At 32.3% G+C, this 13,298-nt stretch overlaps 1 protein-coding gene across 10 annotated transcripts in view; it reads right to left on the bottom strand.

Annotated features, from left to right (window-relative positions):
• Window positions 1–496: 496 nt before the first annotated feature.
• LOC114326081 (rho GTPase-activating protein 21-B) overlaps window positions 497–13,298 on the bottom strand; it is an 811,276-nt gene continuing 798,474 nt past the window's right edge. For 9 of the 10 annotated variants that reach the window (XM_028274292.2, XM_028274294.2, XM_028274293.2 and 6 more), the window contains one exon: window positions 497–12,829. In XM_028274292.2, the coding sequence (XP_028130093.1) occupies window positions 11,955–12,829 (875 nt within the window). In that variant the 3' untranslated portion in view covers window positions 497–11,954. The remainder of the gene's footprint in view (window positions 12,830–13,298) is intronic. The other variant, XM_028274302.2, reaches the window with a different exon arrangement.

Genomic DNA, 13,298 nt, shown 5'->3' with positions numbered 1-13,298 from the left:
ACGCAGTCGGTACTAATTTTTCATTTCCTGATTATTCTGTCTACACCGTGCAAGGCCAGTATGGCCTTGAACCCATTGCTTGATGTAGAATCATTTTCTGGGATGAAAGTTGTGTTTCTTCATTAATTCATACATCAAGAAACACTGTGTAAATTTAAGACAATCATAGATAATTTCGAGAGTTTCTTGACTCAGTAAAGTCTGAAGATTCTGAAGTACTTACTACACTACTCTGATACTTGTATTATAAGTATACTTTGATATGGGTATTATTAGGAAATTTTTCTATTTCTCTGGTATCTGTTTGTGTTTATCTTTGCGGTTTTTTCTTCACGAATACACATTTATTCTCTAATAATTCATTTTAAAGTATATTTCCAACTAACAGATCAATATTCCTTCAACATTTGATCACATCTATACCATCTGCCTAATGTTGCAGCGTAATCTGTCCCGAATCTGGCATTTCAGATATCGCATCGAAATAAAAACAACATTCTGGTGCATAATTTGAAAATATATTTACAGTTTTCACAAAATTACAACAACACATACATATCTGGGGCTTAAAACTATAAAAACAATAACAGGCAAGAAATACAAACAGCCTAGTAGTTATTTAAGATTTTACCATTTTTACACCAACTCACAAGCGATAATAAAAATTTTCTATGTACAAAATAAGCCAAAACTTTGTTTTTTCATCGAAACGATCAAGCAAGTATTCATTCATCAAATTGATACAATATTTCTTTTTGGCACAGTACGAAAATACTGTTAAAGGAAATGGATATATAAATATATGCTAATAAAAGTATGATCATTCAGTGTGTTTCAACAATTTCGTGTATCAATTACTTATATTTATATTTTATAACAATATAAACTCTTTAAAAATACATAGAGAAAAATGGTCAAACGTGATCGCGGACATCCATTAGTGGATTGCATAAGAAGAAGAAGGGAAGTTTATTTAATTAGACATTAGCTAACGGGTGACAACTGGTATAACATTAGGTATAACATGTTTGGCAAAATATTTTTTTTCTCTCACAAGTCGTTTTATTAACTACTTTTCATATTTTTTTAAAATATTTGAAAAATCAACGAATTAAATTGAAATAATACGTTTATTACTAAGTATGAATAAGCTGAAAAACGTTATCACCTTTACAAATTTTGCTAGATGGCGCAAGAATACCGAATCTACACGTTTTGTTTTGATTTTTTTTGTTTGCACTTACTTAACGTCCAATTAATCATGACACACCCTCTATAAGCTATGCCGTAGCTTTGTTTCATCTAGAAACATATTTTCCACATCAAATAGCTACAGCAATGTAAATAGTGTAAAACGTTGAACACAGAGTATACACAAAGATGGAGATCTAGAATCTATTGAACAGATCTATCTATATTTCATTTTAAATCATCTGCAAATCATTGGAATATATTCAACAGTATACTATAAAATGCCTGTGTAGTCGTGTGATACCATGATTACTTAAAAAATGTTGAATTGATAGACTTTGTAATTCCTACAACCAGACTGTACAAAGCTTATCAATAAAGATATATTTTAAATAAAGTAGTAGGTACTGTATCTTATTTTTGTACAGTACCAATTTCCCTCTTTATGAGCACCCACCTTGTTCTGTCATGACGACAGTTTGTGAACACCCTGTATAACGTAAAATGCCAAAGATGTACGTTTAATGTTTAGTTTATGATTTATGTATGATAAGTGACTCAAAGTGGTTGAGATTCACAGAATCTAACTCAAATGAAAAGCTCAATGGCATTTGTTGTTTTCTAGAAACACACTGAAGACGAAAGGCATAAGTTAATTTTGAACAAACATACAATATTTCTTATGTACAAGCCTAAACTATCGTTATATCACAAATTTATTTGCTTTATATTGGAATTATACTCAAAATCACATCGTAATCAAAGCAAACTATATAATAAAAAAAATAACAAATAAATGCGCTATGTATACATTGCCAGTTAGTCTAAGCCCGAACAAAGGTCAAACTATATTAAGCAACAATTAGATCTGTAGCATAAATTGACTAACTTTTACAGAAAATACGACCACAAGGAAGACAGATCATACACAAAAGATAAGAGGTATATAATATCCTCAATTAGTAAAATAGGAATCTACAATTTTATGATTGATTAGTCCAAATTCTAAAGACAAAAAACTTAGACAAAAGGCACTTAAGAATAATAACAAACCATTACTGGAATCAAAGAGCATAAATTGTAATAGATAACGAACCCAGTTCAGAAATTGAAAACAGAACAAGAGTTAGACAGGGATGTATTATGTCTCCATTACTATTCAATGTATATATTGAATCCATTTCTGAAGAAGCCTTGCAATCTGAAGGTTAAGGAATAATAATTAAAGGAAGATCTAGTGCCGTGTCCCTTCCGTCAACCAGGACTTCAATTTTTTACGATCTTCCCAGTCTCCGTCTTCCAATCCTTTCTTTGAAATGGCTTCGTAGACTTCATTCTTTCACGATCTTCGCGCGGTGGTCCTCTCCTTCTTGTTCATCTTGGGCTCCATTCTGCAACCTTATTTATCCATGTACTTTCTGCTCTGCGTACGTAACCGTACCATTTTAGTCTTCTCTCATCTATATCTATACAGGGCGTTTCATTAACAATTGTCCATATCATAACTGGAGAGACCTTAACACAAAATACGAAGATTTAACCCAAAACACTCAAATAAAATATTATTCCTTACTGAGATACAGAGTGTTTTATTACAAATATTCTAAAATGACTTTAGCCCACGGTTAAAGCACATTTTAATATTTTTTGTTCAAACTTGACACACAGTTTACACATGCTAGGGTACTTTAACTAGTCTTAAGAGGAAACAGTAGCGATCAACAGGTAGCAACAAACGCGTTCCAAGATTGCGGCTCTAATTTTGAATATTTTGTCGAGATATTTGGCACACATATTCGTAATATAATAAAGAATGGCGGTACAGAGCCCAATTTCAGAAATATGTTAGTATGTGGAAATTACTGTACAACTAAAATAAATATTGAAAAAAGGAGCCTGTACCGCCATTAAGAAAGACAAAAAAATACACTTTCTTCAAATAAACTTTTTTATCCCATGCCTAGATTTTGTGTAATCTTGGAACTACTAAAAATCGATTTTTTTATAACAAGAAATCGAACGTCACTGACTTGACAACATTTTGCGCCTATGTGTATAAAAATTATTGTTTTTGATAGTATAAACGTCACTGTCAGTGTCGAATTATTGAGGCACTGTTGCCACACTTTTGAAAGTTCGCAGAACTTTCGCAATATTGGACCGCGTTTGTTGCCACCTGTTGATCGCTACTGTATCACCTTAAAAGATAGTTTTCCGCTGTTACCAGAGGAGTGCTGTAGGGATATATACTTCCTTTTCGCCCCTTTACCCCCCTTACAATCTACGCCACTGTCGTAACAATCATTTCAGCATGTTTTTTTGATTCTTCGTTACTTTTTACGTAAATATCACCCGTTGTCTCAATGCGATAGAGTAAGCAGTTTTCAAGTTATTTTCGTTTTAATGTAATGGATTCAATAAGATTATTATGTAGTTTAAAGTACATAGTCTTATGGAATCCATTATCTTTAAACGCAAATAACTTGAAAACTACTTACTTTATCGCAATGAGACAAAAGGATGATATTTATGTAAAAAGTAACAAGGAATCAAAAAATTATGCTGAAATGATTATTACGACAGTGGCGTAGATTGTGAGGAGGAAAAAGGGGCGAAAATGAAGTATATATCCCTACAGCACGCCTCTGGTAACAGCGGAAAACTATCTTTTAAGACTAATTAAAGTACCCTAATATGTGTAAACTGTGTGTCAAGTTTGAACAAAAAATACTAAAAGGTGCTTGAACAACGGGCTAAAATCATTTGAGAATATTTGTAATAAAACACTCGGAATATTTTACGGGAATATTTTATTTAAGTGTTTTGGGTCAAATCTTCGTATTTTGTGCTAAGGTTTCTCCAGTTACTCTATGGACAATTGTTAATGAAACACTCTGTTTATAGACCTGGATCCCGCGTATGAAAAAAAAGTTGATTAATAGCAAGCTGAAAATTTGTTAATAGCTTAACGGTGTCTAGTCGGACAAACATTGATGCACGGGAACACTGAAACAGGGGAAGTTTTAACGGTGGAGCATGATAAACGTGTCGTCCTGACAAGTTTATGATGGTGAAAAATAGCAAGTTGTTTTTAAGTTTATTCAATAGCCAACGTTATATAATATATGAAAAAATGTTTGTCCGACAAAAAGGTTGGGCATTTTAACGAGTCCGACACGTAGAACATGTCACATCACAGAAACTATGTTGGTGATGAATAGCAGTCTGATTTTTGCATGAGAGTTTAATGAAAGGTTAAAAAAGCAATTGGAAGTTCTGTCGGACAAAATGAATGGGAAATTTTCCTAGTCGGACATTCTAAACATGTAAGATATAGACAAAAATGTTGGTGATAAATAGCAAGCTAATTTTGATTTGTTTATGTACAAATTATATTTTGTAACGCAAAAAGTTATATGTCGGACAAAAAGTTTGGGCAAATCGAAGGAAATAAATAAAAAACATTTTTTCGGAATGACTTAGTCATATATTGATAAAGCTATTTTAGTTGTATATTATTATTTATATTCACATATTTGCATGTGCATATATATACATGCACACTCCAAAAACAGTGAAGTAAGTATCAATGCATGTATATATTGCAAAACAATTATTTTTTTGGGTGGAGTTTGTTCTAGATATTCTCAAAATGAAAATAAAAAATGTCAAAGAACATGTGAAAGCAATCTCTTAGGGTTTTCTAATTAGGCGCATCCGAAAGTACGGAAAATTTCCTACAAAAAACGTTGTATATATTTTTTTCTATACTCAAATCTTAACCCTGTAAACGACATTGAAAAATGTGAAGAGTCTAAAACTTCGGTGCTTATAAGAATAGACGTAAATACATTATGCTTAGAAGTATGTATTAGAAGGCTGCATTTGTCAGTGTGACAGTTTGTGCTATACAAAGTAGTATTTGAAAGTACATGGTCTCTGAGTTTCTGTTTGCCACGTGTGTTGGAAATTAAAATTTATATTAACTATGGAGTGTTTTTGTGTCTATTTTTGAGTGTCAACAGTTTAAATTTTAAGTCGCCAAATCAAAAGTGAAACCATTCAACGGAACACTTTTGAGTAATTTTCGAACATTTTACAAAGTTAGTAAAATACTTGGTCATCAATTCAATGAGGTGTAGTTTCCAGATAATTGTGAAAGTTCTATTGAATATCATTCTTCGTGCTATAATGCTTTGCTTTATTGAAAAGGGGTACCTAAATAAATTATTACTAAAATTGTATAACGTAATTTTTCTCAACTTTCTACAAATGAAATAATAATTTAATTAATATGTCACATGGCAAGAAATAATTTGCTGCCAAAATAAATCGATTAGTTTAAATTTGAAGTTACGATTGCAATTTATTATGAATTATTGTCAAAAGTGACAGTTTTTGGAAATGTATTCGTAGACATAAGGGTAGACAGGGAATACAGTGCAAAAAGTCGATAGGTGGTCTATCTATCTCTTTTAACCAAGCGGTCCCGCGCATGTGGCAGACAAAGATAGCTAGACCACTCAATCCATAATATAATTTGCCTGATCTACTATAAATGTATTACAGTGAGGTATCTAAATGATGTTGACATAAATCGAAAGATATCGATTGTAATTGATTGCAGGTACTTTTGACATAGAATAATCACCCCTAATTGAAATTTCAAAAATTATTTTTTTAAATTGTCCGACTACAAAATCTACCCCTTATTTTTTTCCGACAACAGTCATTCTTGGTAAGGAATAATTTACTTAATTAAATTTCGTCTTTGTCGGAAAGCTATTTATCACCAGCATTTTTGTCTATATCTTACCTGTTTAGAATGTCCGACTACGAAAACTTCCCATTAATTTTGTCGGACAGAACTTCCAATTGCTTTTTTAACCTTTCATTAAACTCTCATGCAAAAATCAGACTGCTATTCATCACCAACATAATTCCTGTGATGTGACATGTTCTAAGTGTCGGACTCGTTAAAATGCCCAACATTTTTGTCGGACAAACATTTTCGCATATATTACATAACGTTGGCTATCGAATAAACTTAAAAACAACTTGCTATTTTTCACATTCATAAACTTGTCAGGACGACACGTTTACCATGCTCCACAGTTAAAACTTCCCCTGTTCCAGTGTTCCCGTGCATCAAAGTTTGTCCGACTAGACACCGTTAAGCTATTAACAAATTTTCAGCTTGCTATTAATCAACTTTTCTTTCTTACGCGGGATCCAGGTCTATTACTGCAGGGTGTCTTTTTCCACTTTCATTCTTCTCCTTATCTCTTTATTTAATAAAAGAAATAAAAAATGTATGTCAAAGTGTGTAAATAATTTATTTCTTTAGCTGAGCGCTTTCGACACAAACATCATCATCGGAGCTAATGCTAAAATAAAAAAAGAGGTCTTGTAAGAAAAAGAAGTACAAAACTCTTTTTTTACTTACGTCAAATAGTAAAAAAAGAGTTTTTTACTTCTTTTTCTTACAAGACCTCTTTTTTTATTTTAGCATTAGCTCCGATGATGACGTTTATGTCGAAAGCGCTCAGCTAAAGAAATAAATTATTTACACACTTTGATATACTACATTTTTTATTTCCTTTATTCATTTAAGTGTGTACAAACTTATCAGTATTTCAACTATTCTTTATTTAATATTCTGTCTCTTCTGGTCAGACCACAGTGTTATTTGTTTATGACCCAAATTTCTGCTGCATCTGTCATGATACTTCGTACTATTGTTTGGTATGTCATTTTTTGTTTTTTTTAATGTTTTTATTCCAGATCACAGTATGGAGTTGTCTTATACAAGATCTTGTTTGGGAGAAGGAAGGACTAACTAAAAATACTCCACTCACTAAATTAAAAACCTAAAAGCCTGGAAATTAAAACATATATATCGATAGCCTACAGTGATATATAAAATACGTCCAGAAAATAATCTCTCGAACAAAAAACACAGATCTATCTGTCTTTGAGGCTTAGACTAATTGGTCAGAAATTTCATTTCCTTCATGTTATATTAAAATAATAATTATGTCGTTTATTAAACTCATAGTTTAATTGTGAGGATCTCCTTTTGGAACACAAAGAATAAATTTAATACTAAAATATATCCAGAAAACCTAGTTTGTCCTAAAATACTATTTAAAATATATCTAAAATAATAATTATATGTATAAAAATATATAACCAAGGGACGACGTTTGTGCAGTTTAATAAAAGCATCAATTGTTGGTTTGTATTTATATGCTGATTATAAGAAACTTCGACGAAGTTACATACATAAAAGAAAAATTCTGAGAGGCAACAGGTGTAATGGGATTTCTATCATTATATTGTTGGGGATACATGAAAATTGTAAAACAAATTATTTGCTTAGAAGATACACGAATAGAGAATTCTAAAAAAAATAGTATTAAGACATTTTGAATTTCGTGGCAACGCCATATCATATAAAGCGCAGTACGGTTGCCAGCTTGTTTACCATGACGCAAGCTCTGCTGTTTTTCCAGCATTCAATTTGTTTTGTTTTTACGAAGTTATAACTGTCTTTCTACAACGAGTTTTATTAATTGGGCGCTTTTTTACGCAGAGTGTTTATAGATGAATGTTTAGAGTCGGTCACGGTGTCATAAATATTTCTATTTGCATTTCCATACCTATTTGGTTCAAAGTTTGTTCCGAAACTGTTGACGTACGAACAAAAACAACACCGAGGTCAAGTATGTCAAGAACTCATAACAAGCGTTTCTATTAGCCTATCGAGGCCATGTAACCAGGTGCGGGAACACGCCAAGTAGAATTCTATTTTAGTGACGTCACGTTGCCTAGCAACCGTCGATTCTCCCATTATGAAATTCTATTTTGCTGACGTCACAAAATAGAATTTCATAATGGGAGAATCGACGGTTGCTAGGCAACGTGACGTCACTAAAATAGAATTGGAAAAAAATTTTTGGAATGTCAAAGGTATAACTCGATTAAAAACATTAAAGGAAAATCGCTGGAGGAGCTGAATAGTCGTCACCTCGTATATTAATATCAATAATTGATATAACTTATGGATTCGACTGTTACTTGATGGAAGTTCATTTTATCTAACAATAAAACAAAAGTTTTCAGTGTTTTATTGTTAAATAATTAATATAATTTACCGACACAATTTACAGGCAAAACATCTACACGAACCAACCTTGAACTTATTCGCTGAGCTTCGCTGGTATCGCCAAGTAGCGGATTACGAGTGCAACTTTTGCCGGAAATTTAATGAGAAAATTATTGGGAATAATAGCAAATAATTGTTTATTTAATATAAAATTAAATTTATTATTTATTTCTTAACGTTTTATTTTGCTTATTTTGACGTATTGGCTGGCGAATATTAGTTTCGAATAGATTGATTATATTTAACTGTAAAAAAAGCCAATTTTAATATTTAAAACGTAAGTATATTTAAGGTAAAAATACAGTATAGTCCGAAATAAACAGTACTGTAAGTAAAACATAGGTGTCTCTTTGAGCGCGCTGTCATACCCAAATTAATTAGTATAGACCTGTCAAGTAATCCTTAAACAATAAAGTAGTAAGGCCTAATGATTAAAAATGGTGTTGAATACAGAGAAGAAAGTTTTTTCTGGTGGAACATTATTTTCGCTCATACGGAATCAGCCGATAATATCAAATATTGCAGGACGGGACAACTTGCCATACTTTTGAACAGTTCGTCAATTTCTTCAGGGAGATTTTCCAAGTAGATTCATTTCACGATTTACTAATTTAGCTTATCCTACACATTCTCCAGACCTCATCTCCAGTTGCATACATTTGAGACATGTCTAAACCTGCCGTTTTTGTGCCGTCAGAGCCCTCTTAGTGAACCTGAGACAACCCTTATTCTATAACATGATGAGAAACTTAGACCATCGGTATGAAGTCTGTCTTGAGCGAGGAGGAGCACATATTATATAGCATGTTAATAATATGTATTTTTTTAAACACTAAAATAATTACAAGTTCAGTACTGTTTATTTTGGACAATACTGTATATGCCACAGTTTTGGCCAACTAATATTTTTTCCTATTAATGTTTTTAATTTCAATGTTTTAAATCAATCACTTTGACTTTTATGTCAAATGTCCATCAAACGTTCACTGACTTGTCACTACTGGCGCTCACGAACTTTTAAATATCCCCTCTACCTACGAGCTCACAGCGGATAGGAGAATATTATATACGTATACATATGCTTTAATGTTTGTACACAAAGACGTTATGAAGTGTGGATAGTAAGATATCTTGTATTGGGAAGCAATATTTGGGATTGTTGGGAAGGATTAAAATTAAAAGATGCAGAATTCTTTCATGACATTCTTTGACCACGTCGAAAAAATAAACAACATTTATAACCATTTTGATAGCCAAGCATTAAACCACACAGCATATTGTCCCTTATATGACGTATCACAACTTTTTAAATAAGTAATAAATCAAAATTTCCTATAAAAGAATATTAGAAAGAACTTTAGGCTGTTTTCGATTAAAACTACTGTGCAGGATATATATACGCTATAAACAACTATTATTAATTTTGTTCCAAAAGTGAATATCGCTCATTTTTCACCTCTTGATAACAAATAAATAAAAATGCACAATTATTGCACACTGGACACAAATCAGTCTAAAGTATTGATGTTTCCGTTATTTGAAGGCACCTCATTCATTTTAAGTAATCAGTTTAACTGGATATCAAACTGATTTAGAATCAGAGCTTTTCTATTCTCTATTTTATTAAACCATAGCATAAAGAGTTACGTATATTTTCGAATTGTACTAATTTTTACAAGTTTTTACTAAAGTATGTTTGTTAAAGCTGTTTATGTTTTAAATATTGATTTTTTTCCAGTTTTTAATTCAGTTACTATTATTACCTGAACCTGAACAGTGTTCACTAGGTTTTGCTTAAAAAATTGATCCATCATCATGAACCATTATTTTGAATGCTAAAAATAGTAATTTTAATTAAAAAATTAGTAAATCCTTTATAAAAGGTATATACATATTTAAAATCCCTAAAAAGGGCTACATCACAATCACATAACTAGTTTTCGACTGGTTTACCAGTCATCATAAGTGCTTACCTAAAATGAATACAACCTGATAAAATAATGCAAAGATTGAAATTTTGACTATTGTTGAAAAAGCTGTCGGTTATACTCACGTGAAGTTTGCATGCTAACCACCAAGATATAGTTTAACTTTGGTTTGGTGGTTAGCATGTAAACTTCACGTGAGTATAACCGACAGCTTTTTTAAACAGTCAAAATTTCAATCTTTGCATCATTTTATAGGTTATATTCATTTTAGGTAAGCACTGATGATGACTGGTAAACCAGTCGAAAACTAGTTATGTGATTGTGATGTAGCCCTTTTTAGGGATTTTAAATATATACCTTTTATAAAAGATTTACTAATTTTCTTGTATTACATGGTATACAGCCAACTACAGGAAAACTTTTTCCTTATGGATTTTTAATTAAAAAATGTTACATAAACAAAAAAATTGCCGAAAATAACAGAGGAAGGCAAAATTTGAAAAATATTCGGATTAAGAGATCAGAATATACTTTTCAGAATCAGAATATACATTTTTTGTGCGCAGAATCGACATCTGAGCTCTAAATTGCAAAATTGGCTCTAGTTTCTGAGATATCCTGTCCTAAAATTGCAAAAATAGCAGTTTTTGAGGTTATGTAGCATCGTATTAACATTGCATGCATGAGGATTGTGGACTTGGGCTGCGGGAGCTTGGAGTCTGAGAACCTGTGATGTACAAACATGAAGCTTATAGGCTCACAATTGCAGGTTAAGATTTATGGGCTTGAGGTGTGTGAACTTAGGGTAAGTGGTTCAGCCATGCTTGTGATTTGGTGGGAGTCGTATTTTAGGGGTGGTTTCTAGGGGTAAAGTAGGTTAGAGTTTAGGTGGAAAGGTCAATAGGCTAGCGTGTTGTAAGGGTTAAAATTCTACACGAAAGATAAGCTAGTAATTTCGCGGTTTTCAGAGTTACGTAGTTACTTAGTTACAGAGTTTTTAGGGGTTAGGAAAGTTAAAATGTGTGGTTAGTTTGTTTAACTCGACTACGATCTGTGACTATGTTTTAATTATCAAAAAACTCATCGATTGTATCACACTTAATATCTTAATAATTTTCAGGTATAGGAAATTTCACGAAAATGAAAACTTCAAAATATTTGAGCAAACTCAACCTCATTTGAAAGAGAAAGACATACACTTTAAGGTATTATGTGTACTATTTTTTTAGTTTTCAAATTGGGATCTCTCAGAAGCCAGAGCTATTCGTCAATTTAGAAGTCAGATTCGTATTCAGCGCACCAAAAACCTTCAGAAAAGTATACTCTGTTTTCTACGTCTCAGCCGGAATATAATTGTTATGTAACAGATAATGTTGCTCTGCTTGTTTTGCACCATGAAGAAGATAATTATTGGGTTCATTTACCATATTATATTCAGAAAAACACATTCTGATAAGCAGCTTTAACAGCAAACGTAGTAAATGCTGATTTTTCACAATATCTAACTAAACAATATTATTGCCAAACATTAAAATGTAATCAAGCCGACTTAAAATTTGGAAATTTGCAATATTGAATAAGCTTCTTGCTCAATTTTGATTACTTTCAAAAATATTAACTCCAACAGAATGGATATATACATTTCCAGTTTATGTACGTACTCTTAATCACACATGCGACTCAAGAGGCACTTTAAACACTGAAGACTCAGGAAAACTTTGAGGCCGTGCTCCTACAAGGTGCTGTCTCAGAGCTACGACCATATTTTCGGGTCCAATCAGATTGATTTCGAAGAAAAATCTATCTCGGCGCATGGAGCTTAAATCTGGCGAGCTGGTTCTAAGATTCTTTTCTTTCTTGGTCTCTTGATTGGAGTCGGCTTGTTGGTTCTTATTGTCCATAACCCAAGTTATTTTATCAGGGTCTTTTGTACCACCTACGGTATGCCGCCTCTTGATAGAACGATCGGGCATACCGTTTTTCCTTTTGTTTTTGACTGAATCTTTAACTCTGCGGTTGCTAAGGTTTATTTCCCGTTTTCGATTGATGTTGCTCTCGGTTTTTTCGCTTTTACTTAAACTGTCGGACCTTTTCAATCTGTCTCCAGCTTTGTTTAAACTTTCAGATCTTTTTAATTTGTTACTGAGAGGCGAGACCGTTCGTTCTGGCTTATTTAAAGACTCGGACCGTCTTAATTTTGTTCCGCTCTGGTTGAGCTTGTTGTTGTTTGAAAACACTAACGTTTTAGCAATGTTTCTATCATTATCAGGTACTTTTTCCATAGCCATCGTATCTACTTCTTTCTCCTTATCGTTTTTATACTCTTTGTCCTCCTTTTTTGACATTTTGAGTTGGTTTTTATGTAAACTGGGATTTCTGTACAAGTCACTAGCCTGGGGGATGTTTTCTTTATCTGGATAAGAATTCTTTGGGTGTTTTTCGGGAGATTCGTCGACGAAAGGGATTCCGTCGCCAGATAAGATCGATGTATCTTCTTTTAGCTTCTCATCGATGAGTTTGGTCATCGTGCTTAGTAACGATTCTGAAAACAAAAGTAACATATTAAAAATTGATAACGAAAATAAAGTACAATGTTAAGTTGCACACATTATATCAACATTATTCAAAAATGAAACAGGATTAATATTTTTCTACTTTTTATTGCTTTCATTATACTTATATGTATTACGTACGTTTTCTAAATTTTCACATCCATTTAATAATTCACGATTTTGAAGAAATTAAAAAGAATGCGACCAAATCTTAATATCAAAATGGAAGGTGAGAATATAGAGTATTTAGATGTAAACATTTGTTATTTTATATCTAGTTGTGTTTATGTGTGAAAATATAGCGGACTAGGTAGCTCAGGCACCCTGATAACCAATAATGGCAATAACTCCTCAGAAATCAAGTGTAGACTAGCAATGGCCCGAACTGCAACAGCTAAATTAATTAAAATATGGAAAGACTGAACAATAACAAGAAATACTAAGCTCAGGTTGGTCAAT

This window comes from Diabrotica virgifera, chromosome 4, assembly GCF_917563875.1.
Source record: "Diabrotica virgifera virgifera chromosome 4, PGI_DIABVI_V3a".
Classification (NCBI taxonomy): domain Eukaryota; kingdom Metazoa; phylum Arthropoda; class Insecta; order Coleoptera; family Chrysomelidae; genus Diabrotica; species Diabrotica virgifera.
This window is presented reverse-complemented; position numbering and strand designations above follow the sequence as displayed.